The following is a 22,307-nucleotide window of genomic DNA, read 5'->3' on the forward strand; positions in this document are numbered from 1 at the left end:
GCCCGCCGCTCGGGGAGGAACAATGCGGGCGGCCCCGCCCCTCGGCGCCCGGGCTGCGGCGCGCCGCCTCGCGGTGCCGGGAGCCCAGCCCTGGAGCGCAGCCGTGGGGCGGCGGCGCGGCGCCCTGGCGGGCGGTGGGGCGCACGTGTGCGGGGTGCCGCGAACCAGGGCTTTCCCGCACGCCTGCCGCCGCCCCGAAGCCTCCCCACGCGAGGAGGGGGAGCCACAGCACGTGGCGCCTCCCTGCGCGCGTGCGCTTGCGACCCGGGCCCCTGCGCCACGTGCGGCGCAGAGCGCTGGGGGCGGCTGCCCCGGGGCCACCCCCTCGTGCCGGAACTGGGACTCACTCCCTGCGAGGTCGCCCCAGCCAGCTGCACGCCTGGGGAGCCCGACCCTGCGGCCTTGCGGGCTCTGGACAGGTGTAACCCGCCGGCTGCGCGGAGTTGCCGCTCCCCAGGTGCCGGTGACAAGAGCCAGCGGTCACCTCGCACGGGACAGTGGCGGGAAAGCCGGGCCCGCGCGCCGTTTCCTGTCTCCAGGGCAGGTGGCGCGCAGGCCCAGAGGCCCAAGGAGGAAACTTTATGTAGACTTGAGGCCTTAGGAGGGCGACCTCTTGCGCCCCACCCGTGCCACCTCCCAGGCCCCTTGCCTCCCGGAAGTTCTCGGGGAAGCCTGTAATGCGTCCGCACCGCCCTCGGCCCTCTCCACCAGAAACACCCCACCCCTTCGTTGCTGGAGAGGAGCCCCCGGGCCCACCACTGGTTTCCAGCTGGGGGGTAGGGAGGCACGCATAGCTCAGCTTGGTGGCAGGCGACAGGAAGGAAGAGAGGGGCCTAACCTGGCTGGCAGGTGAGTCCTGGGGCCGACCTGTCTACCTCTCAACTGCAGAGCGGCGCAGTGCGGGAAGGGGCAGCGTGGCTCCAGAGTTCCAGGCCTGCCTGCCTTCTCACCTTGGGCAGGTAATTCAGCACACAGTCCAGTCACTGTTCAAAGCAGTAAGTTTACACGATTTAACCAACTCTTCACGGTAATGCATTTCTCAGATGAACGAATTTGTGCAAGGTTGACCTGAATTGCCTAGTGCAGTGCTTATCAAGTATACAGTCAGCACTCTATAGATGGCTGCTGGTAGGGTTGTTAGTACAATACAAAAACCAAACCCACTGCCGTCTAGTTGATTACGACTCATAGCGACCCTATAGGACGGAGTAGAACTGCCCGATAGTTTCCAAGGAGCACCTGGCGGAATCGAACTTGGCGACGTCCTGGTTGGCAGCCGTAGCACTTAACCACTACGCCACCAGGGTTTCCATTACTACGACAGTCAAGCAATTTTGAAAGTTGGTTCTGTCGAGTGTTGGTGCTGCGACATCTGCTGGTGCATCGTGGTGTTGCAGCCCAGGTCTGTCTGATCTTGGTCTGCGGAGGTTGTGAGATTGTGGTCCCAGGAGCCAAGGAGGGCAGTTAGGGACTCCTTGAGTGGGTTAAGGTGCTCAAGTGCTAATGGAAAGGTTAGAGGTTCGAGTCCACCTCGAGGCACCTCGAAAGAAAGGCCTGGTGACCTACTTTGGAATAAGCAGCTATTGAAAACCCTATGGAACACAGTTCTACTGTGACACACATGAGGTCACGGTGGATCAGAATGGACTGGAAGGCAGCTGGTACTGGTAAAGAGAGAGTTGGAAATCAGCGTAAGAGAAAACAAAGTGGAGACTGCAGAGGAACTAAAATTCCAAGCCTATGTGGCTTTTTTGTGCACTAGAAATTCATTAGAATTCCTGAATTGCCTATTTTAATAATAATATACATCAGTTGGAAATAGGTATAATGTGTGGCCACACCCAACTTTGCTTGAAAGGGTCTGTATAGTAAAAGATGCTGATGCCGCTGGAGGTTTTTTTTTTTTCTTTTTTTTGCACACTCATCATACTTTTCTGGAAAGAGGAAGAGGAGGGACCTTTAAAGTTATTTATTTAATAGGCAGACATTTTCACACCAAGAAATCCTTTGGGCACCTGTTTTCTGACAATTGTCAGGCGACATTTCCCAACGTGGTTAGAGAATTTTCCTGTGAGAATATTGACACTCCCTGGGCCACAGCCATGTCAAGAATTTCTGTTTTGGGATCAGTTAGTCTCTGTGTTGGCTCAACATCACTGATGCTTCCGTGGCTAAAGCCCACCCCACTCCCATCAAAAGGATCTAGCTCAGTTCCCCTGTTCCTTGTGAGGCAGAGGTCAAGTAAACTGGATGGTGCCTAGACTGCAGGGTTTAAAGGCTTCTAAGAGCCAGGTGACCTGGACAAGTTACTTCCTTTTCTCTGTCAAGTTTCTAAATTGTAAAATCAGGATAAGAACATTTTCTCTATATGACTTTACAAGGTAATTTTGAAGTTCAAGGTAATGCACGTGAAAGGGCTTTATAAACCATGTTGGTGGTGTCTATCCAGTCACCCAGACTCATGGCAACCCCATACACAATGGGATCAGACCGCCGTGAGCCATAGAGTTTTCATTAGCGGATTTTTAGAAGTAGATTGCCAGGCCTTTTTTCCTAGTCTGTCTTAACCCAGAAGCTCCCCTGAAACCTGTTTACCATCACAGCAACACTCAAACCTTCACTGACAGGTAGTGGTTGGCTGTGCTTGAGGTGAGCATGTATTCAGTAAAGGCCATCTTGTTTAAGGGGGTTTGAAAAATCAGCAGGGAAATGACTCCTCTGCCCTGCTATTGAAATTGTTACTTCAAAATCTGTGCCAATACAATCATGCCTGGCTACAACCGATGACTGCCCGGACCAGGAGCACAACAGAGAACCCCTGAGGGAGCAGGAGAGCAGTGGGATGCAGACCCCAAATTCCCGTAAAAAGACCAGACTTAATGGTCTGGCTGAGGCTAGAAGGACCCCGGTGGCCATGGCCCCCAGACCTTCTGTTGGCCCAGGACAGGAACCATTCCCGAAGCCAACTTTTCAGACTGGGATTGGACTGGACAGTGGATGGGAGAGGGATGCTGGTGAGGAGTGAGCTTCTTGGATCAGGTGGGCACTTGAGACTATGTTGGCATCTCCTATCTGGAGGGGAGATGAGAGAGTAGAGGGGGTTAGAAGCTGGTGAAATGGACAGGAAAAGAGAGTGGAGGGAGGGAGTGGGCTGTCTCCTTAGGGGGAAAGCAACTGGGAGTATGTAGCAAGGTGTATACAAGTTTTTGTGTGAGAGACTGACTTCATTTGTAAACTTTCACTTGAAGCACAATAAAAATTAAAAAAACAACAACACACTGAGAAATGGGTGTGGTTGTGTGGGGAAAAAAAACAAAAAACTGCCAATATAGCCAAGGCAGAAGAGGACAAAGCAGTTTTAGGGCCTGATGCAGGCTTCTGTAAATATTTACACCCTTGGAAACCCTATGGGGCAGTTCTACTCTGTCCTGTAGGGTCACTTTGAATCGAAACTGACTTGTAGGTAACGGGTTTGGTTTTTTTTTTTTTGGAATTATGACTGAACTTGAACATCATGTTTATTTGTAGGCCGTTTTTTATTACCTGTATTTGTGAACCATCTGTTCATGTCTTCTGCCCTTTTTTCTATAGAATTTTTGGACTTTTAAAAGAATTTTAAAGGCTGTACATATAAATTAGGGTTTTTTTTTTTTTTTTTTTTCCCTGCCGGTTTGCATTTCTCTTTTGACCTTGCTTATGGTATTTTTTTCATATAAAAACTGCTTAATTTTGTGTAGTCATATTTATCAATATGGTGAATTATATTGTTGGACTTTGAAATGCTGTGCCAGCCTTGAATTCCTGGGCTAGGCTCCAGCTGGTCCTGATGGTTTATTGTTTTTATGTATTGATAGATTCAGTTTGCTCGCACATGGTGAGAATTTCTCCATCTATGTTCACGAAGGATACTGGTGTGTATGTAGTTTTCCTTTTCTGTAACATGTTTGTCTGGTTTTGAAGTCATGGTAATAAAACTGGCCTCATAAAATGACTTGGGAAGTGTCCCTCCCTGTTTTGTACCCTAGTAGAGTTTGTGTAGAATTGGCATTATTTCTTCCTTACATTATCGGTAGAGTTTGCCATTGATGACATCTAGGCCTGAAGTTTTCTTTGCTGGAAGATTTTGAACTACAAAGTGAATTTCTTTGATAGCTATGCACTGTTCAGGTTATGTATTTCTTTTTGAACAAGCTTTAGTAGTTTGTGTCTTTGGAGGAGTTTCTCCATCTCATCTAAATTGTCAAATTTATGGACACAGAGTTGCTCATAGTATTCCCTTATTATTCTTTTAATATAGGAGCCCTGGTGACACACTGGTCAAAGTGCTCAGCTGCTAACGGTAAGGTCCGTGGTTTGAACCCACGAGGGGGAGAAAGATGTGGCAGTCTGATTTACGGCCTTGGAAACCCTGTGGGGCAGTTCTACTATGGAGCAGTTCGACTCTGTCCTGTAGGGTTGCCGTGAGTCAGAATCGACTTGATGGCAGTGGGTTTAATGGGTTTTGGGTTTGCATTATGTTCCTTCCCTCTTTCATTTCTGCTTTTGTTAATTTGTTTCTTCCCTCTTTTTTTCCTTAGTCAGTCTGGCTAGATGTTTATCAACTTCATTGATTTTTGTTTTTCAAAGAAAAAAATTTTTCTTTTTTTTTTTCCTATTCTTAATTTCATTGATTTTTGCTCTTTATTATTTTCTTCTGCTTAATTTGGGTTTACTTTCCTCTTCTTTTCTGATTTCTTAAAGTGGAAGCTTAGATCGCTGATTTGAGATCTTTGTGCTCCAAGTTTCTCTCTACACTTCTTTAGCTGTATTCCACAAATTTTGATATGTTCAGTTTTCACTTTCATTCTGTTGAGAATATTTTCTGATTTCTCTTGTGACTAACTCTTTGACCCATGTGTTATTTTGAAAGCTAGTGGTTTAATTTCCAGATATTTGGGAGTTTTCTGGGTATCGTTCTCATTTCTAATTTATTTTTGTTATGGTCAGAGAACATATTTTGTATTATTTTCATTCTTTTACATTTTTATGGTTTGTTTATGGCCCAGAATATGGTCTATCTTAGTGAATGCTCCATGTACACTTGAAAAGATTAAGTATTCTGGGTGGAGTGTTCTATAAGCGTCAGTAATGTCAGGTTAGTTGATAGGGTTGTTCAGGACTCATCATTACTGACCTTCTGTCACTTGTTTGAGCTATTGCTGAAAGAAGGGTGAAGTCTCCAATTATAACCGGATTTTTCTATTTCTCCTTTCATTTCTATCAATTTTTGCTTTATGTATTTTGGAACTCAGTTAGGTCTGTATATATTTAGAATTGTTATGTCTTCTTGGGTTGTGTCCTTTTACCATACTTATTCAGTCTGTATGCTGAGCAAATAATCTTAGAAGCTGGACTATATGAAAAAGAATGCAGCATCAGGATTGGAGGAAGACTCATTAACAACCTGCGTTATGCAGGTGACACAACTTTGCTTGCCAAAAGCAAAGAGGACTTGAAGCACTTAGTGATGAAAATCAAAGACTCCAGCTTTCAGTATGGATTACACCTCAAGAAAAAGAAAAGTTCTCACAACTGGACCAATAAGCATAAACAGAGAAAAGATTGAGGTTGTCAAGGATTTTGTTTTATTTGGTTCCGTAAGCAAAGCCCATGGAAGCAACAGTGAGGAACGTGCTTCTTAGTTCAATCAGATACACGAGACCAAATGGGCAGCTTCTGTCCAAAAGCAGGATGAGAAGGCAGGAAGGGACAGGAACTGGTCAAAAGGACACAGGGAACCTGGGGGTGAGGGAGTGTGCTGTCACATTGGGGGGATTGCAGCTGATGTCACAAAACAATATGTGTACAAATTTTTGTATGAGAAATTTACATGAGCTGTAAACTTTCACCTAAAGCAGAATAAAAAAAATTACAAACAAAATTAAAAAAAAAAGAAAAATCCAAACGATGTAGTACATTGGGGAAATCTGCTGCAAAAGATCCCTTTAAAATACTAAAAAACAAAGATGTCACTTTGAGGACTAAGGTATGCCTGACCCAAGCCATGGTGTTTTCAGTCACCTCATATGCGTGTGAAAACTGAACAATGAATAAGGAAGACCGAAGAAGAATTGATGCACTTGAATTATAGCGTTGGCAAAGAATATTGAAGATACTGTGTGCTTCCAGAAGAATGAACACAACCGTCTTGGAAGAAGTACAGCCAGAAAGCTCCTGAGAAGCAAGGACCGTGAAAGTTCATCTTGCTTACTTTGGATACATCATTAGAAGGGGCCAGTCCCTGAAGAAGGATATCATGCTTGGTAAGGTAGAGGGTCAGTGATAAAGAGGAAGACCGTCAACAAGATGGACTGACATAGTGATTGCAACAATGGATTCAAATATAACAACAGTTGTGAGGATGGCACAAGACTGGGCAGTGTTTCATTCTCTTGTACCTAGGGTTGCCATGAGGTGATGGCACCTAATAACAACAACGATATCATTACCTACTGTCCCTCTTTATTCCTGATGTTTCTCATTCTGAAGTCTACTTTATCTGAAGTTAATATAGGCACTCCAGTTTTCTTTTGATTAGTGATAGCTTTGCTCATCAATCAGCATGCTAGCCCTAAGCATGTTCTCGTGTTGATGGCAAAGACACAAGAGAAACACTTCCATTTGCAACAGGGAAAGTTTGGAAACAACACTCAGTATCACTGGTCCATAGCTGACATACTCTACTGGACAGGAATAGCTAGGTCTCCTGGCCCTGGCAGTGGAATTGGTGGCTTGTTCATCATGTCTGTGCCTCTAGTTCTGTTCTTAGAGAGATCACCCCTTCCATTGTCCTCATGGCCCCATCTGGAAAGGGCACTGGGGAAGATTCCCCTTCTTGGGATGTACTACTTTAACAGTCTGCTGCTCTTGCTTTAGGGCTTGAACAGTCCAAGCTCTCCCCTCCCCGCCCCCCCCCCCCAGGTTTAGGGGTTCTCTGGTTCTCTGGTAGTAAAACCTCCTTAATACCGTGGTCAGCCTTTTATCCTTTTTTATCTTTTTCCAATTAGAGTTAGAACCTTCACATTTCTTGTCACAAAGTGTAATCAAGATTTTCAAAAAGAGATTAGTCCAAAGGACTAATGGACCATAAGTACCACAGCCTCCACTAGACTGAGCCCAGCACAACTAGGTGGTGCCTGGCTACCACCACTGACTGCTCTGGCAGGATCATAATAGAGGGTCACAGACAGAGCTAGAGAAAAATGTAGAACAAAATTCTAACTCACAAAAAAAGACCAGACATACTCGTCTGACAGAGACTGGAGAAACCCTGAGAGTATGGACCCTGGACACCCTTTTTTCTTGTAAAATAATTTTTATTGTGCTTTAAGTGAAAGTTTACAAATCAAGTCAGTCTGTCACATACAAGCTTTTATATACCTTACCCCATACTCCCACTTACTCTCCCCCTAATGAGTCAGCCCGCTCCCTCCTTCCAGTCTTTCCTTTCGTGACCATTTTGCCAGTTTCTAACCCTCTCTACCCTCCCATCTCCCCTCCAGACAGGAGATGCCAACACAGTCTCAGGTATCCACCTGATACAAGTAGCTCACTCTTCATCAGCATCTCTTTCCAGCCCATTGTCCAGTCCCTCCCATGTCTGATGAGTTGTCTTTGGGAATGGTTCCTGTCCTGGGCCCACAGAAGGTTTGGGGACCATGACCGCCGGGATTCTTCTAGTCTCAATCAGACTATTAAGTCTGGTCTTTTTATGAGAATTTGTGGTCTGCATCCCACTGTTCTCCTGCGCCGTCAGGGGTTCTCTGTTGTGCTCCCTGTCAAGGCAGTCATCAGTTATGGCCGGGCACCATCTAGTTCTTCTGGTCTCAGGGTGATGTAAGTCTCTGGTTCATGTGGCCCTTTCTGTCTCTTGGGCTCATAGTTACCATGTGACCTTGGTGTTCTTCATTCTCCTTTGATCCAGGTGGGTTGAGACCAATTGATGGATCTTAGATGGCCGCTTGTTAGCATTTAAGACCCCAGACGCCACACTTCAAAGTGGGATGCAGAATGTTTTCATAATAGAATTATTTTGCCAATTGACTTGGAAGTTCCCTTAAGCCATAGTCCCCAAATCCCCGCCCTTGCTCTGCTGACCTTCGAAGCATTCAGTTTATCCCCCGGGACACCCTTTTTAACTCAGTTCTGAAGTCACTCCTGAGGTTCACCCTTCAGCCAAAGATTAGACAGGCCCATAAAACAAAACGAGACTAAATGGGTGCACCAGCCCAGGGACAAGGATGAGAAGGCAGGAGGGGACAGGAAAGCTGGTAGTGGGGAACCCAAGGTCTAGAAGGGGAGAGCGTTGACATGTAGGGTTGACAACCAGTGTCACAAAACAATATGTATATTATTTAATGAGAAACTAATTTGCTCTGTAAACCTTCATCTAAAGTACGATAACAAAAGGAAAAGATTTTCAAAAATAATGAGTCATAATATAGGGCAAAAAGTTTTTTGCACAGGTAATACATCTTTTAAAACATTATTTATTCGCCCCATCTTTTTTATATTTTTGTGTTTTATAATATAAAACCTGTGACAGCTAGCTTAATGTCCAGTCAGTGATTATAGTCAGAGGTTACTCAAATACCCTGAGTAGTATGGCTTCTACCCTTTGCCGATGGATGTGTATGGGTTGGGGAATGCACTAGAAGTTCAGGCAGTTTACAAGACCGCCCTGGGCTTTACTTTTACACTGGGCTTTCTCTTGTCTTCTCTGCACAGGCACCGCGCCTCATGCTCTTCCAGGGCTGTGGGTTGCAGCTGAGGCCTTGTGCAGTCTCAGCTCAGTGCTCACAGGCTCCCAGACCCCAGGACTTTGTGGAGCTCAAGGCCCACTGTGGCCATCTCCTTACCCAATCTCTATGCTAAATTTCTCACTCTTCTGCTGGTCTATTGCTTGCACCAGTCAGGGTTGCAGCTCCAGGCTATCTGACATTCGCCTTCCCTTTTCATTTGCTACTGAAATTGCTGGTGTTCCCATGAGCAACCAAGGCTGTGGATTTTTTTTTTTTTTTCCTTCCCTCCGCTCCAAATCAAGTCAGCTACTCCAGCAGCCAAGCTTCTTCTTTTCATGGCTTGTCCTGCTAGGATTACCTAGCTGTAAAAACGGCAAGGCAATGTCAGAGGTCCTCTGTCAACTTCACAAGGGGGAAGGAGAATCATCATCAGCCCAAGGCCGATTCCTGTGAGATGGAGGTTAAACATACCTCCATCCTCCAACCTTTTCACCAATTCTGACAGCAGCCGTCCCTCCCACAGCACTCTACTTCCCTGTTGAGTTCCATATTTCATTGCAATGGTCACACAGAACTCACAGACCAATCTTACAGTTACGGGGCTTATTAGGGAAGTAACAGGTTACAATTCAGGATCAGGAACAAGCTCCAAATCAGGATTGGGGTCAGAAGGCATGTAGCCAAAGTCTCCCTTCTTCAGTGCAGGACAGCTCTCTCAGCTCCTCTCAACCTTGCAGGCCTACTCTCCGTCCCCTGAAGACAGGCTCCTTCTCTCAGCCCTTGGCTCTTGGCCTGGTCTCTGCTCTGCTCAATCAAGTGTTACAGAGCCCTTCAGATCCTCCAGTAATTGCCTGGAGGCATCCAATTCTGCCAGGAAGCCTCCTGCTCAAAGGTGTTCAGCTCTGTCACGCCATGGGTTAGCACGCTGAGCACCGTAGGCTGGGAAGCCCACTGCACCATCTCAAGCTGGTCTCCTGGTTCTGCTCCTGCCACTTCTCTGCCACCACTTCTCACTGTCTCCATTGTTACAGCTCTCTGTCTCCTGGGTCTAGGAGGTTGTCAGCACAGGGACTCCAGGTCCAAAGGATGCTCTCTATACTCTCAGCTCTTCTTTCTTGATGGTAGTGAGGTCTCCCTTTCTGCCCCTGGGATGGCTCATTTTAAGCCTAGCGTGATGGCAAAACTGACCAATTCCCTTGTTAGGGTTCCATACACCTTATTTACATGGTGGCCATGGTTCCACCCCACCAGGGTGCCATGCATCTTACTTGCATTGTTAGCAAGCTGTCCAATCCCCTTGGTGGGCCACAAGCACCTTACTTGCATAGTCCCACTCAGTCGTTTTGTGGGAGTCACAAGGCAACGCATGGCTAGAAGGGCCATATTAAGTAATTTACTGCATTTTACTAGCTGATTGAGAGCTGGGGCAAGGGAGTGGGAGCAACCCCAGGTTAAAATGCCATAGGCTCCCACTCTTCTTACCTGAGACTCAGTAGTTCTTGAATAAATGCTTCCTAATTTGTTACATGCCTTTGGTTGGTTTCCAGAGCCCTGAAAGGGCTGGTTTTGACAGTTTTGCCCAGTTTTATCATTGCTTTTTGGGCAGAGGATTTGTGAAGTTCCTTAATCTGCCATTCTTGGATTTATAACTGCTATATTGTGTAATCAAAAGTTTTGACCTATATCACATAGACTTTGGTTGATTTCTAAAAGTAGATAGCTTCAGATTTTAAAGAGAAAGTACCATGGCCATCTCCTTCCAGGTTTGGACCATGGCCATCTCCTCCCAGGTTTGGACTGTATTAATGATATAGCTTCCATTAATTTAACTAGTTAGCATCTGTTGAGTACCTACCATGTGCCACACATTGGATAGGTGCTTTATATATACATCTATTCTACAGTCCTCACAGTTGTCTCATAGACTTTATTGCCATCACAGATGAGGAAACAAGGCTTACAAAGAATTCAAAACCAGGTCTTTCTGACCATGCTTTTGCCGTTATACTCTATTGTCTCCGTTCCCAACTTCTGACTGTTTTCTTAAAATCTGCTCTTAGAATCAATTGATCAATCACTAAGCATGGGAGCACATGCTGTGATAAGGTAGGATGTGACCTACACCAGAGCAGGTTTTTTTTTTTTTTTTTTTCACATGGTGCGGGTGGAAGTTAAAAAACAAAGACAATCTAGCATCATGCTCATTTAGCCTTCTCTGTGATTCTGCACCCACTCTATTCCAGTCTTTTCTACTCAGTGTTTGAGTGGGGACCTTTGGGTGAAGGTTTTCATTAGTAATTCCTCATATTCTCTACCTTAACTTTTAGAAAGTCATCCCAGAAACTTTAAAGGCCAATTTTTTTCTGGGCTCTTAGTTTTGGCGGGATTCCTACCTCTCACAGTACTAGCCAACCAGAGTCGTCGTGGAGGTTGGTTAGTCAAGGGTGTCATTATCTCACCTTCCTCCAGAGTAGTGCTTTAGAAGTGAGATTGAGAAAATCGAAAATTCTTTTAACAGTGGCATTATGTAATTGCTCTGTTTTTTTCTATATCAGATATCATGATAGTAGATACACGTGCTTGCATAAAGGTATTTAATTCTACAATGAAGTGCTATAACTTTTCTGGTGATCACATTTGTTTTTAAGCCCTTTATCTAAAATCAGAGTTTCCTCTTCGTGAAGAAAACTAATCCCTTTTATCATCACTGTTACAAAAAAAAAAGTGTAAAAGGGAGCCCTCGTGGCACAGTGGTTAAAGCACTCAGCTGCTAACCAAAAGGTCGGCTGTTTCAATCCACCAGCAGCTCCACAGGAGAAAGATGTGGCAGTCTGCTTCCGTAAGGATTTACAGCCTTGGAAACCCTATGGGGCAGTTGTACTGTCCTTAAAGGGCTGCTATGAGTCAAAACCAACTCGATGGCAGTGGATGGTAGGTGATGTAAAAAAGTGTCTGCTCAATCTGTAATAGAAATCTATTCAATCTGTCTGCTGAATGATTACCACCAGATACCCACTACCTGTGGTGTATTAATAGCTGTACAGAGAATCACAAAGATCTGGACCTGGTAGGAGCTCCCATTCCCGGAAATACAGAAAGATGTAAATGTTTAAGAGCACAAGACGTATTAAACATCAGACTAATAGATGAGTGGTCTGTGAAACCTATAGGTCATGGCTAGATCCAGAGATAAAAGGCAGGGGCCTGTAATGTGAAGATCAGAGATCTGTAAGATAGCTAAGTAGCCAGAGGTGCTGGGACCAGGGATGCCTAGACCAGGAAAGGCATTTTAGTTGCTGAAATGACTCAAGATAGGTTAGTAACACCAAGTGGGTATTTTAGGTTCATAGAACTGCCCTCATGCTCAGTTACCAAGGACAGAGGTCTTGAGTCAAGAATGAGTCAAACTCAACTATGGGAAGGCATCAGCTGGAACTTTCTCATTCTGTACATTGTGTGTGCACATTACTGTCTCCCCTTCATTCACCCAGTAAACACTGCCCGATACTCACCTGTGAGTTACTGTTATGCTAGGAGCTAGAGATAAAAAGCTGAAAAATATACAACCTCTTCCTTCAAGGAAGGAGTGTCAGGGGAACACTGCTGAATGTTAAAAGATGAGTATGAGTTTATCAGCACACAAGGCAGGGAGAAGATTCAAGAAAAGGGGTACAGTAGAGGAAGGCACGAGTCTTTTAGGGCACACGAAGGGGCCCATGGATATCACTGTGGCCAGGCTTTCTAAGCGTGCCAAAGATATTTGGATCCCAGCATTTGAGGGGTAAGGAAGGAGAGTCATCCAAAGATAGATCAGAAATGTTAAAGCATATAGCGTTACAGGAAGGCTGTAGGCTACAGCAAGTCAAGAGAAAGTATCAAGAAGAGTGGTTGGTAGCAAATGCTGCCTAAGGGTCAAGTAACACAAGGATGGAAAAGGGCCCACCGAATTTGCAGGGAGTGTGGCCTACAACAGAGCAGGGTTTTTTTGAATGATGGGGGTAGAAGGAAATTAAAAAAAAAAAAAACCCATCTAACAAGTTAAAGTACTCACTATTCCTTATGAGTATCCATGGAGGAGCTTTCACCTGGGAGAGCGAAAAGGTCAAGGAAAGTTGTCTCTCCAACCAGAGCCATTTTAAGTAAGAAGACATCTGACTCTAGTAGTTAAATCATTTATCTCAAGACAGCCTTTCTGCAAGTTGTCATTCAGATTTATCATTATAAAGATGAGGCATTAAGGCCCAAAAGAGAAAAATCAAACTGATTCAGCACTGGCTATCACAACATACCATTACCGCCCTTCCTCATGTTGCTTCAAACTCCTAGTATAATGGATTATAAATCCATCCCGTAAAAATCTGTTTTTATAGACCTCTTGCTTGAGAAAAAGTTAATATAACCTTGTATTTAGGAATTTTGGTCTTAAATTTTCCTCCAAGAGGGACAGATTTTACCAGGGCCATTTATTTATTTACAGTAAGTACTAGAAATCGGTTGACAGCCTGAAAAGGGTGCCATTTAAAAAAATCTTCCAGTTTAAATTCTTTGCTGTACTCATCTTGCAGCCTTTATAAAGACCACTACTTAAGAACAGAAACAACAGTAGGAATCTCTCCCTCCCCCATTTCATAGAGCTACCCTCAGGCTTTTACAAGAAATTCACTTGCAAATTGGAATTCCAAAGAAAATTACATGCAAGATATGAGTACCATCAGGCAGGGAAAAACCGGCAGGCCACACTCGTTTAAGAAACAGCAGGGTAGCATCTCTGGACAAGGTGAGGTATCAGGGTGTTTTCTGCAGTAATTCTAAGTCTTTTTCAGGAACTGTAAACACTCTGCAAGGTGAAAATTGTTTTTCATTTCAAACACTGCAAAATGAGCAAAAGAACCAATAATATCATTACAGTGGAAGATAACATCTATATTCATGTCAGTTGTCAAGATAATATCTACGATGAAGATTGTGAATTCTCGAATCATGGGACTGCGTATTTCTTGTGATTTGTCACCATATTCCTCCATAAGCTATTTGAGACCTCGTTTCTCCTACTGTTTTAGGAACACTTTGTGAGGTTTCTGCTTCAGTAACCGTAATCACTAAGTTGAATGCAGCAGTTCAATGAAAAGGCATCTCATAAATGTGGAAGGCCAAAAGTTAATATCTATTTGACACGTTGTTAGCTGCTGTTGAGTCGATTGCAACTCATGGTGACCCCAGGTGTGCAGAGTAGAACCGTTCCACAGGATTTTCAAGGCTGGTTGGAAGTAGACTGTCAGGCCTGTCTTCTGAGATGCCTCTGGGTGGGTTTGAACAGCCAACCTCTCGGCTAGTAGTCGAGCACTTAACCGTTTGTGCCACCAGCTGCCTTTGTTTGGCACACCACAATTTACGAAGGCAGATGGTGCGTCTCCCCTCTATCCATGGACACTCAGGATACCAAAGCAAGCATTTCAGGAGTCAGAGAGGTCAGTTTAAATTGGACGTTTAAGGCACAATCATTACTTCACATGGTACTTTCTAGGTAACAAAGGAAGACAGTAGTATAATTAACTTAGATCCTACTGAGTTTTCTTCTCTTTATTTCAAGATGATTAACTTCAAATATTAATAGCCAAAACTTGTGACTCGAAGTGGTGCTATGCTCCAGTGAAATACACTTAATTTCTTATAATTAAGCATCCAAAGTTTTGTTATTAAAAAAAATAATCAGACTGTAGCAAGGCTGTCATTTTCTGGGTTTTTATCCAACTATTCAATATAGCTTTGTTTTTAGTACCACAAATTAGAATGTACTGAGGTCTAGGCAAAAGGGAAAGCTAAGAGAGAAGCACACGGTGCTTGTTAGGTAATCAGTTAAAGTATATAATACTTAAAGTATTCTTTCCTGGATATGAATTATTCACACTTGCAGATACATTGTCCAAGTTCTAAAATCTTCACTGAAAAAAAGTGAAGATATGTGGAATCGAGATATTTATTTTCATTTCCTTGAAAGAACTTTATCACCACAAAAAGAACCTATTTAAAAATACTGTTCTACTAAGGGGGCTCTGATGGTCCTCTGGCCAGGGATTTATTTAGGAAGCACCACTTGCAGCTCAAACTGGTATTCCAAAGGGAGAAGTTAAAAAAATAAAACATACAACTAATACAATTTCTCTTACTCTTCAGTTTTCTTTTTATTTTTCACCAAAAGTCAAATGTTATTTTTAAATCATCCATCTTCAATTTGATTAATGTACCGTCATTTTCCAAGATATGGAATTTCAGAATCTCTTTGGAATACTAATTTCACGTCTCTAGGTTTAACAAAAGTGTTGAAGTTTTAAATTCCACTCTATTTCCCTGAATTCTCAAGACAGTTGCTGATGTAAATTTTAATATAAAATATTTAGTCACAAAATAGTATTGCTTTTGTATGCACATTTGTAAGATTACTTTGCTTTTGTCAATAAAAACTATACCATCTTTCATAAAACTCTAAACAAATTAAGAACTGTGGTGTAGAACAAAAATTACACATAGCAAAACAGGTACCGGCACAACGTTAGGTTATATTACATCAAAAAAAGTTTTAATGGTCCCAGATAAGATACTCAACAACTAAACATACACTCAGGGAAGAAAACAAATCAAGAACAAAATGAAACAAAAAAATTATGACACAAATGACCACATCTAGAATTCCACTCAATCTTTAATCAAGTAGGGACAAATCCCCACTTTAAAAAAAATCTGCAGTTTGAAGGGCAAAGGGAACAGATAAAAAAGAGGAAACTTTATATTCGCCCCTCCCCCACAGAGGTTTTCCAAACCGGTTGTAGCTTGACTAAAATGTTCAGAATGTATGATTTTAAAGGCAGGTCTCTTTATACAAAGAAACTGCTGGCATTCTTAACTCATGAAGAATTGTGGCAGAAAAGCCCATTCTTCTGAGTCTCAAACATGGTCCAGGAAAGCATGTTCTGATTGTAGCAACTGACCAGTCAATCCAGAGTTCCACTTAAAAAACCCCTGCCCTGTTGGCTTTTTGTTTCCATTTCCTTCCCTGAGAAAAGGGCAATGTGTGGTCCAAGCTGAAGAGCTCAGAGGCTTGTATCTTTCCCCTAACGTGTACTATCCCCCTCCTCCTGCTCCATTGAATTGGCACTTGATGAGCAGAAGTCAAGTGTAGGAGGCTGATCTGTGTCAGTCATTCACAAGAGACCACTGCTTTGTTGTGGATTTTGTAGGGGGGAGGGGTGAAGAACCAGTTTTTCAACAGATAATGAATGTAGCCATTATTATGACTCAAACTTTGCTTTCTTTGACAATGGTAGCGTGTCTTCCTTATCTTCATCCTCATCATCATCTTCATCATCATCAGGATAATCTACCAGACCCACGAGGCCTCCCTGTAACAACACTACATTTTAAAATACATTCATACTTAAGTCTGGAGAAAAAATACAGACCTCCCCAACATATATTAACTGTGGTTTCAACAGCAACAACCACCAAGAAATTCGTGGTTAAATTTACAGATATATCTGTATGTATATACATGTATCTACTCGGTATGTGTGTGCATGCATATATTCACATTTATAGTAAAACATATAGGGGGCAGTTATGGATACTTCTTACACATAACCAAACCTTTTGCTGGATAGGCTTGCTGAGTTTGAAGTCTTAGAACCACAGTCTCGTGGAACTCAGTCAATTGGCACAATATAGTTCATAAAGTTTATGTTCTACAGCCTAGCTGGGTGAGTAGTATATGGGATCTTAAAAGCTTGCAAGCAGCCATGTAAGATACAAATACTGGTCTCTACTCATCAGGAGCAAGAGAGAGAAGAAAACCAAAGATTCAGAGAAGAAATTAACCTACAGGACTAACAGTGTACATGAGCCACAACCTCACCTACCTACTGAGACCAGAAGAACTAGATGGTGCCTGGGTACCACTACCGACCACTCTACCCAGGGCTAGTATAGACGGATGCTGAGAGGATGGGAGAAAAACGTGGAACAAAACTCCAATTCTTAAAAAGTCCAGATTTACTGGACCAGTTGACAGTAGAGGACTCCCCCAACTCCCTGAGATACCCTTTAAACATTGAACCAAAATTATTCCCTGAGGTCACCTTTAAGGTAAATAATAGATTGGCTCATAAAATAAAGATTACCACCCGTTAGCACTGTGATCATTTAAAAAAAAATCACCTATATGAGGCCAAATGATCAACAATTACTCTAAAGCAAGCATGAGAAGATAATGGGGCAGGGAAACTAGGTTTCTGGAAATGGAACAACAAGAATGGAAATAATGAGAATGACACTTGGTAAAAAATATAATCGATGCCACTGAACAATTTGTGTAGAAACTGTCAAATGGGAACCTAATTTACTGTGTAAACGTTCACCAAAAATACTGTAAAAGATTATTCAAAACAAAAAATACTGTGGTTATTTCTGGGTGGTAGGATTATGTGCACTTTAAATTTATGAATTTCCTACATTTCCCCTAATAAGCATATATAATTATATAAGGGAAAACTTTAAAAATAAAAAACAAATTTTAAATTTATAATCCTAACAACCAACAGAGACAGAAACATACTGTTTAAACTATTTAAAGACAGTGCACTAAAAATTTTTAAACGCAGATTGTTGTTCACTGCAGTTGAGTCAGTTCCAACTCATGACAACACCACTGTGCAGAGTAGAACTGCCCCACAAGATTTTCAAGGCTGTGATGTTTCTGAAGCAGATCTCCAGGCCTGTCTCCTGAGGTGCCTTTAGGTGGACTGGAACTGTCAACCTTCCAACTGCTGGTTGGGCGCTTAACCGTTTACAACACCCAGACTCCATATTCCTGATTTAGTGAATCCCAAATGCTAATCTGGTAATTGCTACTCCAATAATTAATGTATTTTGACTTGCGGGGAGGGGGGCAGCATAAAGCAGCCAAAAGGACTGTTTTTTTCCCTTAGATTATAACTTCCCTACATATTTGGGGTGTAAAAATTTCTATCCTTTCTTATATGAAATGTTAGGGATAGATTATCTTCTCCCCACAAAGCCTTTATCTGGGTATTAAAGTAGATAAAAGTAATGAATAACTGAAAACTTTAAAATGTCTGAAAATGTTTTGGCATATACAGATCTAAACAAAATACCAAAATAATATATTCAGACTGAATTGTATATGTAGAACTGCTGAATGAGTGTATGTTTTGTTGTGTATATTCTCAACAACAAAAGTATATATTCAGACTTTTGTACTGGTCATAAAAACTTCCAGGTATGTCCCAACTTTTAGATAAGTTCATATGTAAGTGTGCATGTGAATTATCCTTTAGGTCACAAGTGTTAATTCAGCTCCACGAGACTAGTAACCACAGGGCATCTCAGTCACAACAGCCACAGTTATTGTTGAGAAAGCTACGAGGCAGGCCTGAGAGTTGAAGGTGTACCTTGGTAGTGATAGCTGCCGTCTGAGATGTACTTTTAGGGACAGATCCAGGAGAGCCTGGAGATCCTGGCGATCCAGGTGATCCTGGAGAACCAGGCAGATTCGTTGCAGATGACTGGCTGGTGAGATTAGTCTTTGTCCCGCTAGAGAGGGAAAGCTTGAAACTGGGGCTCTGCCGACCAGAAAGGTTCGTTTTCAGAAGCACCTCCTTTTCCTCACTTTCTTTTACTAAAGATAAGAATATTGTCAATAATTATCACCATAGTCATTCCTTTTGAATCTCCAAAATGAGGTGACACTAAGACACAATTAGCTAGGTTACTCTTTTGTTGGGCAGCAACACTGAAGTTCAATTTATGAACAAAGCTCTGCAAAATACTAAACTTCCTTATCCACTCCATTTTACTTGAGACGGAAGGCAACATTCAGTATTCCCACCCCGCCTGAAGTATTACAGTCCTCCTTCCTTCTCCAAGGCAAATTAACAACACTGAGCCTGTACCTTCACAACAGAATTATTCAGTCACAATCTGTAAGGCCATGGTGCCTTTAAAATCTATGTTATTACACATTTAAGGCCGAAAATAATCATTTTGTCAAGAAATAAAGCATAAAGCTAGAGTGAGAAAGCCGCCATCTCTCCTTGCCCGCCTTTCCCACATACATTTCTTCCTCTCCATGAATTTACTTATTGGATCCATAATATCATCATCGTTTTTAGCTTTGTCAGATGGAGACACTACAGCTTCTCCATCTTCAATGTCATCTTCGTCCGTGTTAAACCACATCTCCTCTTCGTCCTCTAGTGTTCTGGCATCTCTTCGGTATCTGTGATTCCTCAAAATGGAACGCATACTATGAGTAAAGAAAAGAAAGTAGGATAAACACACTCACATGAGGACTTTATTGGATAGTCTTCAAATACTACTCCAAACTAGGTGGTCTTTAAAAGATTGGTGGGGATAAAACAGGCTCTTAGATACATTGAGGCTGATGAAAAAAATAGATTTTATCCAAAATGTAATGAAAAAACACCCCCTCCACACCATATCTAATGGTAACTAGTGGAATAAAATTTCATATTACCAAATTGTGACAGATTAGTTATTAAACTTGTTAACATTAGAAATTAACAAGGAATAATTTACGTATTTTGTAATACAACATAAGTATGTGAATTCAGGTATTTGGAAAAATGCACAAGATTTTATAATAAATTGTAACTTTAAAATAATTCAAAGCTAATAATATTCTGATTTTGCTTTGAACACATGAAGGCTCACTGCCACATAGTATTTATTCCTCACTATCTAGCTTGACAGAGTCGTCCCTGGTGGTTCAAATGGTTAACCCACCAGGCTGCGACAAGAAAGGCTGGAGGGCACCAAGAGGCACCTAAGAAGAATGGCATGGTGATTACTTCCCAAAACTCAGCCACTGAAAACCCTATGGAGCACACAGTTGTATTCTGACACACATGGGGTCACCATGAGTCAGAGCTGACTTGAAGGCAACTGATCTTTTTAGCCTGATACAGGCCTGAGGAAGGGTCTGCAGCTCATACTAACGTCTGCCTACACCTTCAGGAAAACACTTCCATTGACTATTACAGAAGACTCTAACTTCTGCGAACCTCTGCCTGTTCTCTCCCACCTCCTCCCCCCGGCGCCAAGCCAAGTAATACTGAATAAATAAAAAAGGGCCACCGCCGAACAACTTGCTGCTGATACGGGAGTTTTTACCTGTCAAGTTTGGGATTATCTTGCCTTTCTCTTTGTTGTTCAAATCTCAGTTTCAATCCTTTAAATGTCTGTACATAATCTACATCTTCCAGTGCTTTCCAATAATTTTCAATTACATGAGCAGTTAATGACTTTATATCTTCCTACAGAAAAGAAATGTAATAGAAACTGAGACAGGAAAACACTTTAGCAAGTTGAGGTTTAATTTTAGTAAATTCATAAACCTGTCCAAAGGAGTTTAATTTCATAACATTTTTACACAATTGGTACGGATTGAATTGCAGCCCCTAAAAACGTATGTTGAAGTGACCGTGTTTGGGGAAATAGGGTTTACCTCTGCAGGTGTTACCTATTAAATTCAGGAGGTCATACCAGAGTAGGGTGAGTCTTAATTCTAATCGCCTCTGGGTTGTATCTTATAAAAGGGGAGAACAGACATGGAGACAAAGAGTTACACAGGGGGAAGATACCATATGAGGACCCCTCCACAAACCAAGAAACACAAACACCTGGGGCTACCAGAAGCTGAAAGGGACAAGGAAGGATCTTTCCCTCAAGCTGACAGAGAGAGAGCGAGAGCCCGTAGCCCAGCCAATGCCCTGAATTTGGACTCTGAGCCTCCAGAACTGTATGAAAATAAATTTTTGTTCTTTCAAGTCACCTACTTCATGATATTTTGTTATGGTGCCCCTAGGAGGCTAAGACAACAATCTTAGGGATAATTGAGCAATCAGAATGGGCATAACATATACTGGCGACTTCAGTAGTCCTTGAGTTTTGGTGCACCTCAGCATTATCTATTGGTCTTTTCAAGTAAACACCCAGGTCCCACTTGAGGTCATTCTGATGCAGTAGGTTTGGGATGGGATCTGGGTGTATTTTAAAGGCATGCCACAGATAATTCTGAGACACACCAATGTTTGAGAACCACTACCTACTATATTTAGAAGCCCTGGTAGAACAGTGGTTAAGAAATTGGCTGCTAACCAAAAGGTCGGCAGTTCAAATCCACCAACTGCTCCTTGGAAACGCTATCCTGCAGTTCTACTTTGTCCTGTAGGGTTGCTATGAATCAGAATCAACTCAACAGCAACGGGTTTTTGTTTTAACATACGATATTATTAAAGCATCAAGAAGAGTTTTTTTTTTTATGAAATTGGTCTTTAGAAACATAGGAGAAAAGTCCAGAAAACCTCAAAGTTAAAAATAAAACAAAAAACACATTCAAATGCTTCTATGTCAGTTGTACTTCTACTGTGATTACCTGACACCGTTAAATCAGTTTTCAAACCATCTGAGAGGACTTACAGCTGCTAAGGGATGTTAAGATTATTTTGGGTATTTGTTTGAACTGAATTTCTCTTAAGGTTTTGCTTTTCTGTTTAAAATTCTCTCCAAATATAATAATATTAAATATGCCAAGAAACACCATTACCACATATTCAATTTTCTCAAAGAATCAAAACTAAAGTTCTAACTTAAAACCTAGAGAACTTACCACTCTAATAAATTCAAACATCTCTATTATGGCAGAGTTCATCAGATTATAGCGAGATCCATTATTGAGAAATGCTTTAACTACTGGTTCAAACAAAAAACTTTTCATTATGTAGCGGTTGTAAAACTCGTCTTTTAATCCAATAATCTTTCTCTTAAAACGGAGGGCACCTGAAACACAGAGTCATTGTTGTTTAAATCACATACCATTACTTCCATATTAAAAAACAAACAAACCTGTTAAATATCAGTAATTTTTCATGCACAGTGATATTAGCGCCTCCAAAGTGTCAGCCTAAAGATAAGGTTTACAAAAGTGCTATCAGAAAAATATATTCTAAAGGTAGTATATGTCATAGTAGAACACAAGTCTTAGAAAGCCAGAAAAACTCTAGAAATAAACCCATTACTAGTGACCAAAATGTAATTTAAACCTGAAATAAGAGCTAAGACAAAGGGATCAACCTATCATACTACTTAAGATGAGACAATTCTAAACATGTCCTTTTACTTACATACACCTTAGAAACAATAGGAAAAAACCATTGTTTTATTAGGGCAATCCACTGTATCATTTGATCTTCAATATTCTTGGACACTCTTATTTTGTATCAGAGTTCACTGATTTACATTGGTTTATTTGTGGATGTGTTTGTAGAAAAGCCATAAACCCACAAAAATCTGCAGGACCCAAAATTTGCCTTCCCGTAGTTTAGAAATAAATTTAGAGGATGTTGTTAAAAATGTGGTCCTCTATGCTTATTTGCAGCGAGTATGCTTTTTAAATTTTTTTCTAGTTTTCGTTTTTACAATTAATTAGGCTTTAAC

General features: G+C 42.0%; 1 protein-coding gene across 2 annotated transcripts in view; it reads right to left on the reverse strand.

Annotated features, from left to right (window-relative positions):
• Positions 1-14,449: 14,449 nt before the first annotated feature.
• The window catches only part of PPP4R3A (protein phosphatase 4 regulatory subunit 3A), a 42,134-nt gene continuing 34,276 nt past the window's right edge, over positions 14,450-22,307 (reverse strand). Inside the window, exons 11-15 of one of the 2 annotated variants that reach the window (XM_049897902.1) lie at positions 21,481-21,650; positions 19,983-20,125; positions 18,905-19,095; positions 18,242-18,468; positions 14,450-16,177 (exon numbers count right to left, since the gene is read on the reverse strand). In XM_049897902.1, the coding sequence (XP_049753859.1) occupies positions 16,067-16,177; positions 18,242-18,468; positions 18,905-19,095; positions 19,983-20,125; positions 21,481-21,650 (842 nt within the window). In that variant the 3' untranslated portion in view covers positions 14,450-16,066. The remainder of the gene's footprint in view (positions 16,178-18,241; positions 18,469-18,904; positions 19,096-19,982; positions 20,126-21,480; positions 21,651-22,307) is intronic. The other variant, XM_049897903.1, reaches the window with a different exon arrangement.

The sequence above is a fragment of the Elephas maximus genome, chromosome 10 (genome assembly GCF_024166365.1).
Source record: "Elephas maximus indicus isolate mEleMax1 chromosome 10, mEleMax1 primary haplotype, whole genome shotgun sequence".
NCBI classification, from domain to species: Eukaryota; Metazoa; Chordata; class Mammalia; order Proboscidea; family Elephantidae; genus Elephas; species Elephas maximus.